Raw genomic sequence first — 16468 nt, 5'->3', positions numbered from 1 at the left:
GTACAGTTTTCCTTGAAATTGCATATGAATCTTGATGAGTGTATGCATCATTCATCAGACATACGATGTGTAATTTTCTTGCAGTGCTTTTGTCTGCCTTTGGTAATATTGAACTTCTGGCCTCATAGAGTGAGTTTGCACATGTTCCTTCCTCCTCTCTGTTCTTGTGTGAGTTGGGGGAAGATTGATGGTCACTATTGGCCAGAATTCTGCCGTGAAACTGTCTGGGTGTTCTTTCTTGAATGTTTCTTTATTAGTGATTCAATATCCTTATACGTTATAGGTCTGTTTAGATTTTTTACATCTTCATGATCCAGTCCAAAGAGGTTCTATTTTTCCAGGAATTTATCCATTTCTCCTAGGTTCTCCATTTGTTAGGTATAGAATTATTCATAGTATTCTCTTACAATACTTTCTATTATAAGATTATAATCAGTTGAGTATAATTCAGTTGTAAAGGATGATGGCTCAGAAATCATTTCTTGGAGGGACAGCTAAGCAGCACCACCGGTGACATGGCTCGGCTCTTGCATGTCCTCCCTTCCAGTATTTCTAGACTGTAGTACGTACTGCCTGGGTGGGCAGTCACTGTCAAGAACATTTGTGACACAGTAGGTCCAGGATCAAACCCCGTTTCCCTCACAGTAGTATGTTTAGTGCCAGGTGGTATGCCCTTTGCAGTCAGGGTGTAAAAAATACCCTTTCTTTGAGAGCTAAGATGTTTGCACAACATGAGTATTTCTATTGTAGGGTGTTTGAATCTAGGTTGTCCTCTAACATTAATTGGAAATATAGGTGATCACTGTTTAGTGAAGCACTGTATTCTTCTATGGTTCCCCATATTTGAAGATCCTGGTTGGGAAGTTTCACAATCTGTTTAGTATATTACTTTTAGTGTAGTTATGCTTTCAGCCTGAAACGTATATTTACAGAGTAATAGTATACCTGTGGTCCTTTATATCTTATAGATACTTGTTCTTCACATGTGAACAAGAAGTTACAACCAAAGGAGGATAGTAATACAGGAATATTCCAGACAGTGATGTTGGAGAGACATATAAGCCATGAAGTCAAGGATTTGAACTTTAGGGAAATTGAGGAGAATCCTCATGACATTGAGTGTCACTGGAAAGGTGATGAAAGAAAGTACAAAGGAATGCCTATAATCCATAAAAATCATCTCACTGTTACAAAACATCAACATAATGGAAGGGATGCAGAAAACAAGTCTACTGAAAATTGCCTAGGAGTCAGCTGTCAGGATGAAGCGTCCGTATTTCAGACTGAAGTCGGAAATCATGACTGTGATGAAGTCAAGTCTCTCAGCAGTATTTCTTCATTTTCACCACTTCTAAGAATTCCTTTTAGTGTCGAAACCAACAATTCTAAAAAATATCAGAAGGATTTTACACATTCTTCAATAGATACTCAAGAGCAAAAATCACACAAGGGAAAACCTTACAGATGTCTAGACTGTGGCAAAACCTTTAATCAGGTCTCACACCTGACTAGACATCAGATAATCCATACTGAAGAAAAACCATGTAAACGTGACATATGTGCAGAAGTCTTCCATAAAAATTCATTCATTGAAAATCATTGGAGAGCTCATACTGAGAAGAAACCATACAAATGTCATCAGAGTGCCGGGGCCTTTAGTTTAAGGCTGAGTTTGAATTCCCATGAGGCAGACCACACTGGCAAGAAACTTTTCAAGTGCACAGAATGTGGCAAAGCCTTCAGTCAAAATGCAAAACTTAAAAATCACAGGAGAATCCATATTGGAGAGAAACCTTTCAAATGTAATGAGTGTGGCAAAGCCTTTACCCGAGCCTCAAACCTCACTACACATCAGAAAATCCATACTAGAGAGAAACCATATAAATGTGACATATGTGGGAAAGTCTTCAGTAAAAATTCATACCTTGAAAATCACCAGAGAACTCATATTGGGGAGAAACCATACAAATGTAAGGAGTGTGGCAGAGCCTTTAGTTTGAGTTCAAACCTAACTAAGCATCAGCTAATCCATACTGGAGAGAGACCTTACAGATGTATCGAGTGTGGCAAAGACTTCAGTCAAAACTCACAACTGAAAAAGCACAGGAAGATCCATACTGAAGAGAAACCTATCAAATGTAATGAGTGTGGCAAAGCCTTTTCTCGCCCCTCAAGCCTTAGCAACCATCAGTCAAGCCACAGTAGAGAGAGACCTTACAAATGTAATGAGTGTGGCAGAGCCTTTAGGTTGAGATCAGCTCTAACTAAGCATCAGGTAACCCATAGTGGAGAGAGACCTTACAAATGTAATGAGTGTGGCCGAGCCTTTAGATGGAGATCAACCCTAACTAAGCATCAGGTAACCCATACAGGAGACAGACCGTACAAATGTAATGAGTGTGGCAAAGTTTTTTGTGATAACTCAACACTTAATTGTCACAGGAGAATCCATACTGGAGAGAAACCTTTCAAATGCAATGAGTGTGGCAAAGCTTTCCGTGGAAACTCAAAACTTAATTTTCACAAGAGAATCCATACTGGAGAGAAACCTTTCAAATGCAGTGAGTGTGGCAAAGTTTTCCGTCAGTACTCACAACTTTATTATCACAGGAAGATCCATATTGGAGAGAAACCTTTCAAATGTAATGAGTGTGGCAAAGTTTTCCGTGAAAACTCAAAACTTAATTTTCACAGGAGAGTCCATACTGGAGAGAAACCTTTCAAATGCAATGAGTGTGGCAAAGTTTTCCGTCTATACTCACAACTTTATTATCACAGGAAGGTCCATACTGGAGAGAAATCGTTCAAATGTAATGAGTGTGGCAAAGTTTTCCATCAAAATTCACAACTTAAATGCCACATGAGAATCCATACTGGGGAGAAACCTTTCAAATGTAATGAGTGTGGCAAAGTTTTCCGTCAAAATTCAAAACTTAAATGCCACATGAAAATACATAGTGGGGAGAAACCTTTCAAATGTAATGAGTGTGACAAAGTCTTCACTCAGAAGTCACAACTCAAAAACCACAGTAGAATCCATACTGAAGAAAGACCTTACAAATGTAATGAGTGTGGCAAAGCCTTTAGGTGGAGATCAATTCTAACTAATCATCAGGTAATCCATACTGGAGAGAGACCATACAAATGTAATGAGTGTGGCAGAGCCTTTAGGCGTAGATCAACTCTAACTAAGCATCAACTAATCCATACAGGAGAGAGACCTTACAAATGTAATGTGTGTGGCAAAGCTTTTAGGTGGAAATCAATCCTAACTATGCATCAGTTAATTCATACAGGAGAGAGACCTTACAAATGTATTGAGTGTGGCAGAGCCTTTAGGCATAGATCCACCTTAATTAAGCATCAAGTAATCCATACTGGATATAGACCTTACAAATGCAATGAGTGTGGGAAAGTCTTCAGTCAAAACTCAAAACTTAAAAGTCACATGAGAATCCATTCTGGAGAGAAACCTTTCAAATGTTATGAGTGTGGTAAAGCCTTTGCTCAAGGCTCATACCTTACCAATCATCAGAAAATCCACAATGTAGAGAGACTTACAAATGTAATGAGTGAATCAGAGCCTTTAGGTGTAGATCAACCTTGGATAACCATCAAGTAATCCATACTGGAGAGAGACTTTACAAATGCACTAACTGTAGCAAAGTCTTCAGTGGGAACTCAAAAGTCACAGGAGAATCTATTCTATAGAGAAACTCAAATGTAACAAGTGTGGTAAAGCGTTTACTCAAGGCTCACTCCTTACTGATTATCAGAAAGTCCATAATGGACTTACAAATGTCACGATCGTGACAGAGCCCTTAGTTTCAGATCAACCCTAACGAAGCATCTCCTAATCCATACTGTAGAGACGCCTAAGAAACGTAATGAGTGTGGCAGAACCTTTATGTTGAAATCCACCCTAACTAATCAGGTAACCCATACTGGAGAGAAACCTTCCAAATGTAATGATTGTCATGAAGTCTTCAGTCAGAGATAATACCTTGCATATTACAGGAGGATTCGCACGGGAGAGAAGCCTTACAGGTGCAGCATAGGAATGCCTTCACTCAAGACTCAAACCTCAGTACACATCAGATAATCCATTCTGGAGAGAACCTTACAAAAGCCACTGAAGTTGACAGGGCTTTTAGTGTTGCCTTAAACTCAGGCTTCACCAAATAGTTACTACTTAAAATCCAATTAATGTGGGAAAGTTGTGCTCACTCCTCTCTAGACAAAAGAATCTTTGTCCTGGTGCTCACCTCTGGAGCAGGACGCCTCACTCCCTCCTCGAGTGTGCAATTTGCGTTATTAAAATTACTTTGGTTTTACCTGCTCCACCTGGCTGGTTAATTCTCTCAATCAGAGTCGTGAACCCTCCTGCAGGGTTGAGGTTTCACCTAGAGTGCAGGGACATCTACCAAAACTGATTGCCCAAGAACAGTTTGGTGACTGCGAAGCGATTCCAAACATGGCACTTACTAATAATGGTTTCTAACAATAATCAAGTAAGTACTGTATTCTTACAAAGATCAGACTTCTGGATCATGAACGAGCCAATATAGAATGTTGGGACACCACATGGTCACATAGACAAGCCTATCCTAAGGACAAATATTCAAAGAAGTATATTAAGCAGCATATACACTGTGCCATACATCAACCCATATTTAAAAGACCCTATCAAAACCCCAAACCCTAAAATCTTTAAATGCACCTCTATGTTCTCAGGTTTCCTGCATGCCTGAGTGTGTACTTTGCCTTTAAGCAAAATCTTGCTTTATTTTTTTTTTTTTTTGCTTTAAAAAAAAAGTGTGTGTTCTGGAGAGATACCATAGAAATGCAATGCATGTCATGAGGACTTTAGTGCTCAAACTTTGAGTCATATCCTCGAGCAATACCTTACACATGAATTGAGTGAGGCAAAAGCCTTTTTCTGAGTTGAAGAATTTCATCGACAGAGGAACTATAAATTTATGTGTCAGGGGCTTTAGATGGTCCTCACCATGTAGGAGAGGTCATAGTATACAACTTGAGAGAAACCATGGAAAACTGCATGCTAAAGCTTTTACACAAAGATCAAAACTGGATCGCCAGAGGATTTATACTAGAGCAAACCTTGCAAATGTTATGGATGGTATGAGGCGTTTCCTCAAATGTCCACAACTTTGGAGGAATGAGACAACTTGTGAAGGACAGAAACTATACAAACCGCACTGATCATGGAGGTACCTTTAAAAGATAGTCAAATAAGATTCACCAAAAAATACTGGGGAGAATACTTGCAAATAGAATGAATATGTTGAGGTGTTTTTTTTTTTTTACCAGCTTTCAAAATAGAACACACATCAGAGAACCCATAATAGGAATAACTGTATTTAGTTCTTCAAGACTAACCGGAGGTGGTCCATTCTGCAGAATAATTGTAAATCAAAGTGTGAGTGTTAGGAGTCATAACATGGTGTCGGTCACAGGAGCAAGGGCATACATGCCAGTGGTCCATCATCTTTATAAAATATTATTTGAGTTCTTGAGAAAGCTACATTACTATTAATGACGTTCAACCTGAAGTTTGAAGAGTGTTGATGTTGGGCCTTCCTTGAAGGCCTTTCCTATTAATCACTGGGAAGGAATCATAAGATGAAAGGTTCTGCTTAATTAAATATGGTTCATTCATGTCTATGTTCCCTGGAAAATTAGGACACTGAATTTAGAAATTCCTTGTATGAATTTGCTTGGGGTGAAAGAATAATGTAAAACTATGCATTATTATGTCAGTAAACACTTCTCTAGACTAGCCGTGTAAGAAAGGGTTAGAGCAAAGAATGCTGCCCAAGCGGACCTTGAGCACAGCGGGCCAGGACAGTAAGGAGAGGGCTTGGACCGGTGGAGAGCGACAGGTAAGTAGAGAGTGGTTATGTGGTAGAAATAATGCGGGGGAAACTGTCACTTTTTCTATTGAACCGCGCTGGCTGTTCTGTGTCAAGTGATAAATGAGAACTTGTCTTTTTTCCGACAGAGCAGTTACTCGAGAGGAGTTAGTTTATAGAATCAGGATGGTGTGTGCATGTGTGTGATTCACCTTTAACTGCTGGCATTACATTGCTACTGTTTTTATTCTCGTACCATAGGGGTCCTGCTTTTGTTTATAAAATTTGAAACATCTTTTACAACCCCGAATGAATCATGTTCCTTCTACAAACTCAGCTTTATCCAACTCTGTAGCGTAGTTCTCCCCAGAAACTGACAGTGCACCTTATAGCTTCAAGGAATCTGTCAATTTATTTTCCATGATGGAATCAAAGAACATATGATTTGGGGATTATGTACTTAAAATTTTCACTTGAGTTACTGTCTTCACACACTGCCCCAGGATACTATGGCTATACTGAGAATACCAAAGCACATCGATTTCACACTGACCCCCTAAACCCTGCCCCTCATTCATAAATACGCACCATGGAGTTACATTTCTTCATGTAGTTTTTTTGTGTGTGCCTAAATAAAATCAGTCATATGTACCTTGTTTTATGTGAAAGTAAAATAGGAATACAGTAACCATATCTAAAAACTTGGAAATAAAATTCAGAAGTAAGGATAAACATAATACAGTCTGTTTTTGTGCTGGGAACACTCCGTGAAATAATTCAGGACCATGTGCAACTGGAATTTTCTGTTCGTTTGGTAGGTAAACTGGGAGTTTCAAGTGTTCAAGGACCTACACACTCTTTGTTAACTTGCGCTTGTGACCATCCACCGGAACCGCATGGGATCCCACCCGTAGTTTCATTTGGATGTCGACACTCATGATGCCAAAAAATAAAGTGGTAGGAGAATACTTGCTACATTATAAAAAGGTTTCTAGGATGTGAAAACATGGGTGGAGCTAGAGGGTATTATGCACAGTGAAATAAGGTGGAGAAACACATGTACCAAATGATTTCATTCATTGTGGAGTATAACAAAGCAAAACTGAAGGAACAAAACAGCAGCAGACTCACAGACTCCCAAGAAGGGACTAGTGGCTACCAAAGGGCGGGAATTAAGGAGGGCGGGTGGGGAGGGAGGGAGACGGGGATCAAGGGGCATTATAATTGGCCCTCACAATATAGGTAGGTCACAGGGAAGGCAGTGTAGCACGGAGAAGAAAAGTGGTGACTCTATAGCATCTTATTACCCTGATGGACAGTGAGTGCAATGCAGTCGGGGGAGAGACTTGATAATGTGGATGAATGGTACTGTAATTAAAAAAGAAAAGGTGTCTAGGGAGAAGAGGTTACACTTCAAAACTGGTCAGTAAATGGGTTGAGTGAACAGGGAGTGGTGACTGGCTCGTGTATTACAGTGGTTCCTGGGTGGGTCTCTGGACAGGGTGACTCCTGTGGTTTGAGCTTCAGCTGTTACTGAAGGAGCACCGAGGGCTTTTTGCCCAGATAGAAGAGGAAAGAGCTGTAGTGAGGCTTTAACGTGTCAGTAGTTAGTCACCTATAAATGGAATCAGACTCTCAGTGAACACTGAGTGTTTACTCTTGAAAGTATTTGTTTCTTGGTTGGAATGACCACAGTTTTCTTGATGCAGATTTTTTACATTTCTTTTCCTGCTGCACACGTAGCTTTCATCGAATGTTGCAGTTGTTGAAAATCATTGTAAAGTAAATTGCCTAAGATGTTTTTACTTGAGTTTAATGAAAATTAGTGTTTGGGAAAGGTTTTTAGATAACATTACTAGGGAATTTTACTAGAAGAGCACTTTCCCAGAGGATATTAAAATGTTGACATTAGGGTAGCAACTGATGCATTCACTTTTAACTGTGGTAAAAATATATAATTTTTCCTTAACAATTTCTTTAATACATCGTGACCGTGTTTAATTTACATTTTTCCCCTATCTGCACCAAGGGATACATCAATCAGTGGGTTGTATTTAGACTTTGGTGACAGGAAAATGCACATAAGGCAGTGATGGGTACAAAGTGGGGGTTTGTGTCCTTGAACAAAGTTCCTTTATGACTTCATTTGAGCAAAAGACTGAATGGCAAGATGGTGAATTTAAATCTCTTAATGTGCGATTGGCTTTGGTCAGGTGCTTGGAAATCAAATGTGTGAAGGGTAATAACAAGCATGCCATGAAATAAATGAGAACATGAGTAAGACAAAGCCCCCCAAATTCCATCTAGTTTGTGACAAAGGGAGAATCTCCATTGCAAATGTCTGGAGGCTGTGCTGCTTTTTCCCAGTACTCTTCATATTCAGAGCCAGACGATCTTGCAGGGAAAATGAGGTTTGTCCTGTTACCATGGCTGCTAACATCCAATATGCTCCACTTAGAATTAGTTCCCATCCAAAAATGGGTAGATAACCCTCTCTTAAGTGATCTTAATTTTGATAGTACATTATCAATTCTGTTATACTTTAAGTCACATTAATTTATGTATAGTAACCTATTTATTGTTCAACTGTCTCTGTTGTAATGATACACCTCCCCATATGTAAGAACTTAGAACAAAGATTTGAACTCAGTCACATTGCAGCAAGTGACTGAATTTGAGTCCATCCATCTCATCTGCCTGTAAACCATGTGTTACGTGTTTTTTCATACGCAACACTAATAGTATACACTATTACTGCTATTACAATGCAGCAGTAATAGTGTGTCTCTTTCGGATCCTCAGACCTGATTCCACTGTGCTTGTGTTCCAACCCCTGGTCTGCAAGCACAGATTCCTTCCAGTAAAAGGATCGTACCCATCCCAGCACTCACACCTGGTATGGCATTTACATAACAACATTAGGACCAATGCAAAAAGGCTTGACATTTGGGGACATCAGTGTGGGTGAGTACAGACTTAAAAAGAGACCACTCATTTGTCCTATAACGTCTTATGACCAGAGTTTCAGACCAATGTAAGTCCAGCTTGCAGGTTGTCATTCATCCTTGTCAGCTACCAAAACCAGAGGTGGTCGTAACAAACAGCTTTACCCTTCAGGGCATCTGGTATACTTCTGCAAAGAGATTCTTCTCTTGCTCTGAGCCTCTTGAGGTATTCATAAAATGTTGGATTTCCCTTATTGCATAACCCACTTATTCATCCCATTACCATCAGCTGTAATTTCTCTCCATTTGTCATTTATCTTTACCCAGACTCTCCCCCTGGGGAAAGGACATGAGATTGACTACTGTGGTGGTCCACACTGTTGGCAGCAATACTAGTCTAGAACATGCCTCCCCCGCAGTCCGCCCCCGCTCACGTGAGGTACGGTTACACAGGAGCAGAGCTAGCGGGCTGTCCCAGCCCCTGGCAGCACAGCTGTGCTCACTGTCAGCCGCGACCTGGCCAGATGGGGGGAAGGCACAACCCAGAATTTGGGGATTCTGACATAAAGGGTTTGCTTACAGTTTCTTGCTTAGTAATTTTCTCTGATTCTGGGGCCCACAGTTGCAGCCCTAGTTCTGAGAACACTGCATCTAGGAGGAACACAGTAAGTTGCACCGATGTGAGGAAGAACTGTGGTCACACTAGCATCCTAAGCCCACCCACTTCAGATTCCCCAGAAAAGCAGAGGAATTCATCCAGCAGGGAGATCGCTTAGCCCCCTCATGTTAAGTGTGAGCGCACACTCTCGAAGGTATGTCAGCCAGTCCCTCCTGCCTTTATCTCCCCCTGTTTTATACAGCACATGTCTCAGCTGCCCGTTTCGGTTTCCTATTGAAGTACTGTTCTGATGGTGACACGCAGCACGGTCAAGTGAAGTCCCTGGGCCACTGTTGGACACCATGGGCTGTGAAGTGTATCCCTTGGTCTGAAAGGATGTAACTTGCTAGTCCAGATTGGCATAGTATCTTTTGTTCCAATCGTTTAATGTTATTTTGAGCATTTGCATCTACCACTGGGTATGCAGTGCCCAGTCCAGAATAAATGTCTATTCCAGTGAGGACCTATTTGCAGGCACCCGGGGCTCCTGTCTTTGCTTCAGTGTAATGCACGTGCCTGCTATGTGCAGAGCCCTCTCCCCCGGGAATTTTCCCCATAGCTGGCTGTAGTCTTTGTCTCTCTTATTTACACAACACTTCTTGGTGACATTCTGTGCCTCACAGGGTGCAGGAGGACTGTGTCTAGGTCCAGCCCATGTGTTCACTGCTGCAGCTCACCCACGCCCCACTCACTTCACAGACCCAGGCGGCTGCCCCACGGGAGCACCCACAGGTCTGCTTGGTGGGTCCAGCCACCTTCTTATACTGAAAGGCAGTTTTTCTGATGGGCATCGACACGTCCTACTTTAATGCATCCCTGTAATTCCCAGAGTGATTTTCATAGGGCTGCACCCCACATGGCATTCCATTAATAGTCCAGTTTTCTACTGCCCATCTACCCACCCATACAGCCCATGAGTCAGTAGACATCAAAATGGGGTTTTTTATTACTGTCGAATTCTTCCATTACTGCCAGGAACACAGCAGGCAGTCCAGCCCACTGAGCTGATTTGTTCTCTTTCTCAACCAGTCTTGCCATTTGCCAGTCTTAGGGCAGCAGCTTTCCAAATGATACTGTCCTTTCTTCTCGGAACTGCCATCTGTAAACCAAGCAGCTCTGCTGTTCCGCCGAGAGCTGTTCACGGCATGGCCCGTGTACAGGTGGTTCTGGCAGCTCATCGGGGGGTCCAGGGTTGGTCCTGGAGGAAGAGGCTGCCTGCTCATGGAGACCTTGTAGGCCTCCTTGCATTCCCCCTGCAGCCTCCTCCTGTATGAACCATTTCCATTTTATGGGACTCTCGTAGGCACTGGCTGCCTTATAAGAGTGTTTCTCTGGTATCACCCAAGATAATATGAGTATCTCAAGTTTCATGATTATTTTGTGTCCTTCAGTCATTGAAGCAGTCTCTATTAATTCCTAGTAGCGTGCTCCTAATTGTGTCTCAAATAGTGTGCACCAGGCACCAGCATCTGGGAATTTTCTGGCCCAAAATCCCAACAGTCACTGCTGCTGGGAGGCGCTCATGGGCTTTTGCCACAGCCCCCCGTCTGCATGGGGACAGGCGGCAGATTCTTCCAAAATCATATCTGAATGGGGGTCATTAGGGCCCAGAGATGTCACGAGCACAGCTGCCTTTTACACCTCAGACGTGGCTTGCTTTTTTGTTCAGGTCCCCACTCAAATAGAGCTCTCTTTCATGCAGTGTTACAGGTAAGAGCTAACAGTATTCCCGGGTGTGGCATATGCGTCCTCCAATATGCAAAGAAGCCAGCCAAACACTGGGCTTCTTACTTCGTTCCAGGGGTGGGTAGTGACAGCAGCTCATTCTTTGTCACTTGTGGAATATCCCGGGTGGCTCCTGCCCATGTTATTCCTAAGAACTTCACTTTTTGAGCGGCCCCTTAGACCTTTCCTGGATTTACCAACCAGCCCCTGTTGGTCATGTGTGTCAATATCTCACTGAAATAAGCGCCAGCCTGCTCTCCCGTTTCCGGTATTTTCATAATGTCATCAATATTGTGTATTATTACACTTGAGACCAAGTTGTGACCATAAGCTGGTGAGCCCAGATACCCCTGCATCAGTAAAGTACATGTAAATTGGGATCCTTCCCACGTGACGGCAAACTGCTTGGCTCTTTTCGGAGATGGAAGATGAAAGTGTTCTCAAGGTCCATCACTGAGCACCAGCCTCCTTTATTTTAGCCCAATGTGTTTTCTGTATGGTGGAGACCATCTCTGGAACTGCTGAGGCTATCAGTGGTAAAAGTTTATTTAAGCCTCAATACTCCACTATTAGTCTCTGTGACTCACCCACCTGTTTCACAGGCCACACAGGGTTATCGTACAGAGAATTTGTGGGCACCAGCGCTCCAGTTTGTAGGATGTCACTAATTAAAGTGGCGATCTCTTCTCGTGCACGCGGTGTCCTGTATCGCTTCAGGTTGACCATCTGTGTAGTCCCAGGCAGTTCCGGTAGCTCCCAGTCAGCACGTCCAATTAAAACTGGCCTGAGGCAGGCTCACATGCCTTCTGCTTTCTGCTACTAGATAGAGCAATCCCCAGTCAGACATGATGTCCTTCCCAAAAGTACTCTCAGGGAAAGGAGATGCAAGCACCGCACGCATCTGCTAGATACCCCAAGTTTCGATCAAACTTTCACCTTAATCCCACCAAATCATTGCATCTCCCTATCCCCCTAATCTAACCTTACCCCTGGTAAGCCTTCACCAGTGGATTTTGGAGTCCCAGTGCACTGGGCCCCCGTATCAACAGGAAAGTTTCTTCCCCTCCCCCTGGCACTCAGGTCCCAGACTGGGGGGGTGTCCACATTCAACTGCATTAACCTGCCTGACCACCCTAATGGGCTCCTGGTTAGTTTTCTTATTTTAATCTTAACTTTCAGGTTTTTAAATTCCTCCAAAGTGGGGTAAATAGAGTGGACTTGTTTGGGCCTCTGTAATGTTGGGGGAAAAAAACAAGGGTTCCCATTGTCCAATTCAGTCTCCAGTAGTGCTGCATTAACACCTTTTTCCCACCCCATCAATGTCCACTTCATTCATCCCATTTTTCAATAACCTTCTGCAAACTTCCACTCTGTTGGCTTGAGTCTCTTGACTGTCCCTTTTGCCCCTTCCCATTTTCTTTATTACTTTATGTTCTTGATATCAGCAAGCCCCGACGCAGGGAAGCTGGGATAACAAATCTGATAAGACTTCTCAAACTATTCAATTTTGTAGCAATAAAGTTAAATGGGGTGCCCACGAAACAGGGGTCCTCTTAGTCATAGCATTCACCTAACCTGTAAAACACGAATATACTCTAAGAAAGGCGCGGTTCAGAGTCCAAGTAGATAAAGGCAGGTTTACTTGCTTATCTGGAGTAGAACAGAGAGAGTGAAGACGTGTGCTTAAGCTCAGGAAAATGGAACGAAATAGCAAAGTAATGAAGACGCCACTCAAAGAGCACAAAGTTTAATACGCTGAGCAGTAAAAAGTCTTTAGAAAATATACATTCCAGCCTGTATAACAGGAATATTCAGTGGGTGGATATCTCGTTCATCATAAAGTCGAACCCACATGGCTTAAATAAGAAGCAGATCAGCAGCTTCATCTCAGGAATTCCATTTGGCTTTTTTTCAAATATATTTTGGAGATTATTTCAGTTTGGTACATGCAAAGCATCTTCATCTTTCCCTTTCTTTTTCTTTTTTTATTAAGGTATCATGAATAAACACTTAGGAAGGTTTCACATGAAAAACATTGTAGTGACTACATTCACCTTTATTACCAAGTCCCCTCCCCACCCCATTGCAGTCACTGTCCATCAGTGCAGCAAGATGCCACAGAGTCCCTACTTGTCTTCTCTGTGCTACACTGGTCTCCCTGTGACCCCCCACACCATGTGTACCAATCATAATATCCCTCAGTCCGCTTCTCCCTCCCTCCCCACCCGCCGTCCCACACCCCTTGCCTTTGGTAACCCCTAGTCCCTTCTTGGAGTCTGTGAGTCTGCAGCTGTTTTGTTCCTTCAGTTTTGATTCATTGTTACACTCCACAAATGAGGGAAATCATGTGGTACTTGTCTTTCTCCACCTGGCTTATTTCACTGAGCATAATATCCTCCAGCTCCATCCATGTTGTTGCAAATAGTAGGATTTGTTTCTTTTTTATGGCTGAATAGTATTCCATTTTGTGTATGTACCACCTTTTCTTTATCCATTCATCTACTGGTGGACGCTTAGGTTGCTTCCATATCTTGGCCATTGTAAATAGTGCTGCAGTAAACATAGGGGTGCATATGTCTTTTTGAATCTGAGAACTTCTATTCTTTCGGTAAATTCTTAGAAGTGGAATTCCCAGGTCAAATGGTATTTCTATTTTTAGTTTTTTGAGGAACCATCCTAACTGGTGTGAGGTGATATCTCATTGTGGTTTTCATTTGCATTTCCCTGATCATTAGCGATGTGGAGCATCTTTTCATGGGCCTGTTGGCCATCTGAATTTTTTCTTTGGAGAATTTTCTGTTCATATCATCCACCCATTTTTTAATAGGGTTACTTGCTTTTTGGTTGTTGAGGCATGTAAGTTCTTTATATATTTTGGATGTTAACCCCTTGTTGAATATGTCATTTACAAATATATTCTCCCATACTGTAGGATGCCTTTTTGTTCTGTTGATGATGTCCTTTGCTGTACAGAAGCTTTTTAGTTTGATGTAGTCCCATGAGTTCATTTTTGCTTTTCTTTCCCTTGCCCAAGGAGATGCGTTCAGGAGGAAGGTACTCATGCTTATATTCAGGAGATGTTTCCCTATATTTTCTTCTATGAATTTTATGGTTTCATGACTTACATTCAGGTCTTTGATCCCTTTAGAGTTTACTTTTGTGTATGGGTCCATTTAGAGTTTACTTTTGTGTATGGGGTTAGACAATAATCCAGTTTCATTCTCTTGCATGTAGCTGTCCAGTTTTGTCAACACCAGCTGTTGAAGAGGCCATCATTTCCCCATTGTATGTCTATGGCTCCTTTATCGTATATTAATTGACTATATCTGCTAGGGTTTATATCTGGGCTCTCTAGTCTGTTCCACTGGTCTGTGGCTCTGTTCTTGTGCCAGTACCAAATTGTCTTGATTACTGTGGCTTTGTAGTAGAGCTTGAAGTTGGGAAGAAAGATATCCCCCACTTTATTCTTCCTTCTCAGGATTGCTTTGGCTATTCTGGGTCTTTTGTAGTTCCATATGAATTTTAGAACTATTTATTCCTGTTTGATGAAGAATGCTATTGGTATTTTGATAGGGATTTCATTGAATCTGTAGATTGCTTTAGGCAGGATGGCCATTTTGACAATATGAATTCTTCCTATCCATGAGCACAGGATGTGTTTCCATTTATTGGTATCTTCTTTAATTTCTCTCATGAGTGTCTTCTATTTTCAGAGTATAGGTCTTTCACTTCCTTTGTTAGTTGATTCCTAGGTATTTTATTATTTTTGATGCAATTGTGAATGGAATTGTTTTCCTGATTTCTCTCTCTGCTAGTTCATTGTTAGTGTATCGGAATGCCACAGGTCCTGTGTATTAATTTTGTATCCCACACCTTTGCTGAATTCAGATATTAGATCTAGTAGTTTTGGAGTGGAGTCTTTAGGGTTTTTTTATGTGCAATATCATGTCATCTGCAAACAGAGACAGGTTAACTTCTTCTTTACCAATGTGGATGCCTTTTATTTCTTTGTGTTGTCTGGCTGCCGTGGCTAAGACCTCCAGTACTATGCTGAACAGAAGTGGGGAGAGTGGGCATCCTTGTCTTGTTCCCGATCTTAAAGGAAAGGCTTTCAGCTTCTCGCTGTGAAGTATGATGTTGGCTGTGGGTTTATCACATATGGCCTTTATTATGTTGAGGTACTTGCCCTCTATTCCCATTTTGTTGAGAGTTTTTATCATGAATGGATGTTGAATTTTGTCACATGCTTTTTCGGCACCTAGGGAGATGATCATGTGGTTTTTGTCCTTTTTGTTGATGTGGTGGATGATGTTGATGGACTTTCTAATATTGTGCCATCCTTTAAGCAACAGAGTGTTCTCAGAATCCACTAAATGATTCATAATAGAAGGAAATGTAATGAATAGATTTCTTAATGACATTTCACAACAGAATCCGCATCAGAGAATTTATATGAGAACTAAGTCTCAGGTACTTTGAAAACTCAGCTGTAAGTACTCATGTGGCTCTCTCGCTGGATTCTCTTCTATTCCATTGGTATGTCTCTCACTCCACAAATACACATCTTCATTACATTTTAATCCAGTATTAGAAGTCCTAAAATGAATGAGTGTGAGTCCAACCATCTTACTCTTCTTTTTCAGATGTCTTGGTCATTCTACTTTGTTGCCTTTCCATATAACTTTTAGGATAATCTTGTAAGTGACTATAACATATCTTGTTACAAAGTGCTTTAAACCTATCAATTCATGGTCATTTGACTTCACTTCTGTGTTGTGTTCCAATAAGTGGCTGTGGTGTACCTTTACTTATTGTGCGATCTGGGTTTCTTTCACCAGCATTTCATAGATTTCAGCAGCAAAATCCTGCCAATGTTTTTTGAGATTAACATTTTTCTCTTTTGAGCAATCCTGCATTAATTATATTTTCAATTTGTTTCCATTTCTTAATTGCTACTGTATATAGAAATATGGCAGATTCTTTTTAAATGTTGATCTCGTACCCTCAGAATTTACTAATCTCATTCACTAGAGATTGTAGGTTCCTGGGGCTGTTTCATTAATGTTCTAAGGGGTCTGTATGAAATGACCACATAGCAAGTGGATTGAAACAATAAACTTTATTATCTTATAGTCCTCAAGGTAAGATGTCTAAAATGCATCCACAGTGCTGCTAACCTTCTAGATACTCCAGGGAGGAATTCTTTTCCTTGCATTTTCCAAGTTCTAGCAACTGCTTACAGGCTTTGCCTCATGGTCCACTTCCGT

The 16468-nt window shown here is 41.4% G+C and overlaps 3 protein-coding genes across 7 annotated transcripts in view; all 3 read left to right on the top strand.

Annotated features, from left to right (window-relative positions):
* The window catches only part of LOC118912627 (zinc finger protein 665-like), an 89729-nt gene extending 84929 nt beyond the window's left edge, over positions 1-4800 (top strand). For all 5 annotated transcript variants that reach the window (XM_057496380.1, XM_057496382.1, XM_057496381.1 and 2 more), the window contains one exon: positions 969-4800. In XM_057496380.1, the coding sequence (XP_057352363.1) occupies positions 969-3622 (2654 nt within the window). In that variant the 3' untranslated portion in view covers positions 3623-4800. The remainder of the gene's footprint in view (positions 1-968) is intronic.
* The window catches only part of LOC130678807 (zinc finger protein 493-like), a 170701-nt gene that overhangs the window by 84971 nt on the left and 69262 nt on the right, over positions 1-16468 (top strand). The window lies entirely within an intron of this gene.
* LOC130682240 (zinc finger protein 665-like) overlaps positions 1-16468 on the top strand; it is a 148855-nt gene that overhangs the window by 85483 nt on the left and 46904 nt on the right. The window lies entirely within an intron of this gene.

The sequence above is a fragment of the Manis pentadactyla genome (assembly GCF_030020395.1).
Source record: "Manis pentadactyla isolate mManPen7 chromosome 15 unlocalized genomic scaffold, mManPen7.hap1 SUPER_15_unloc_1, whole genome shotgun sequence".
In the NCBI taxonomy this organism is placed as follows: domain Eukaryota; kingdom Metazoa; phylum Chordata; class Mammalia; order Pholidota; family Manidae; genus Manis; species Manis pentadactyla.
The sequence above is the reverse complement of the archived record's forward strand: the minus strand, read 5'-3'. Positions and strand labels throughout refer to the sequence as shown.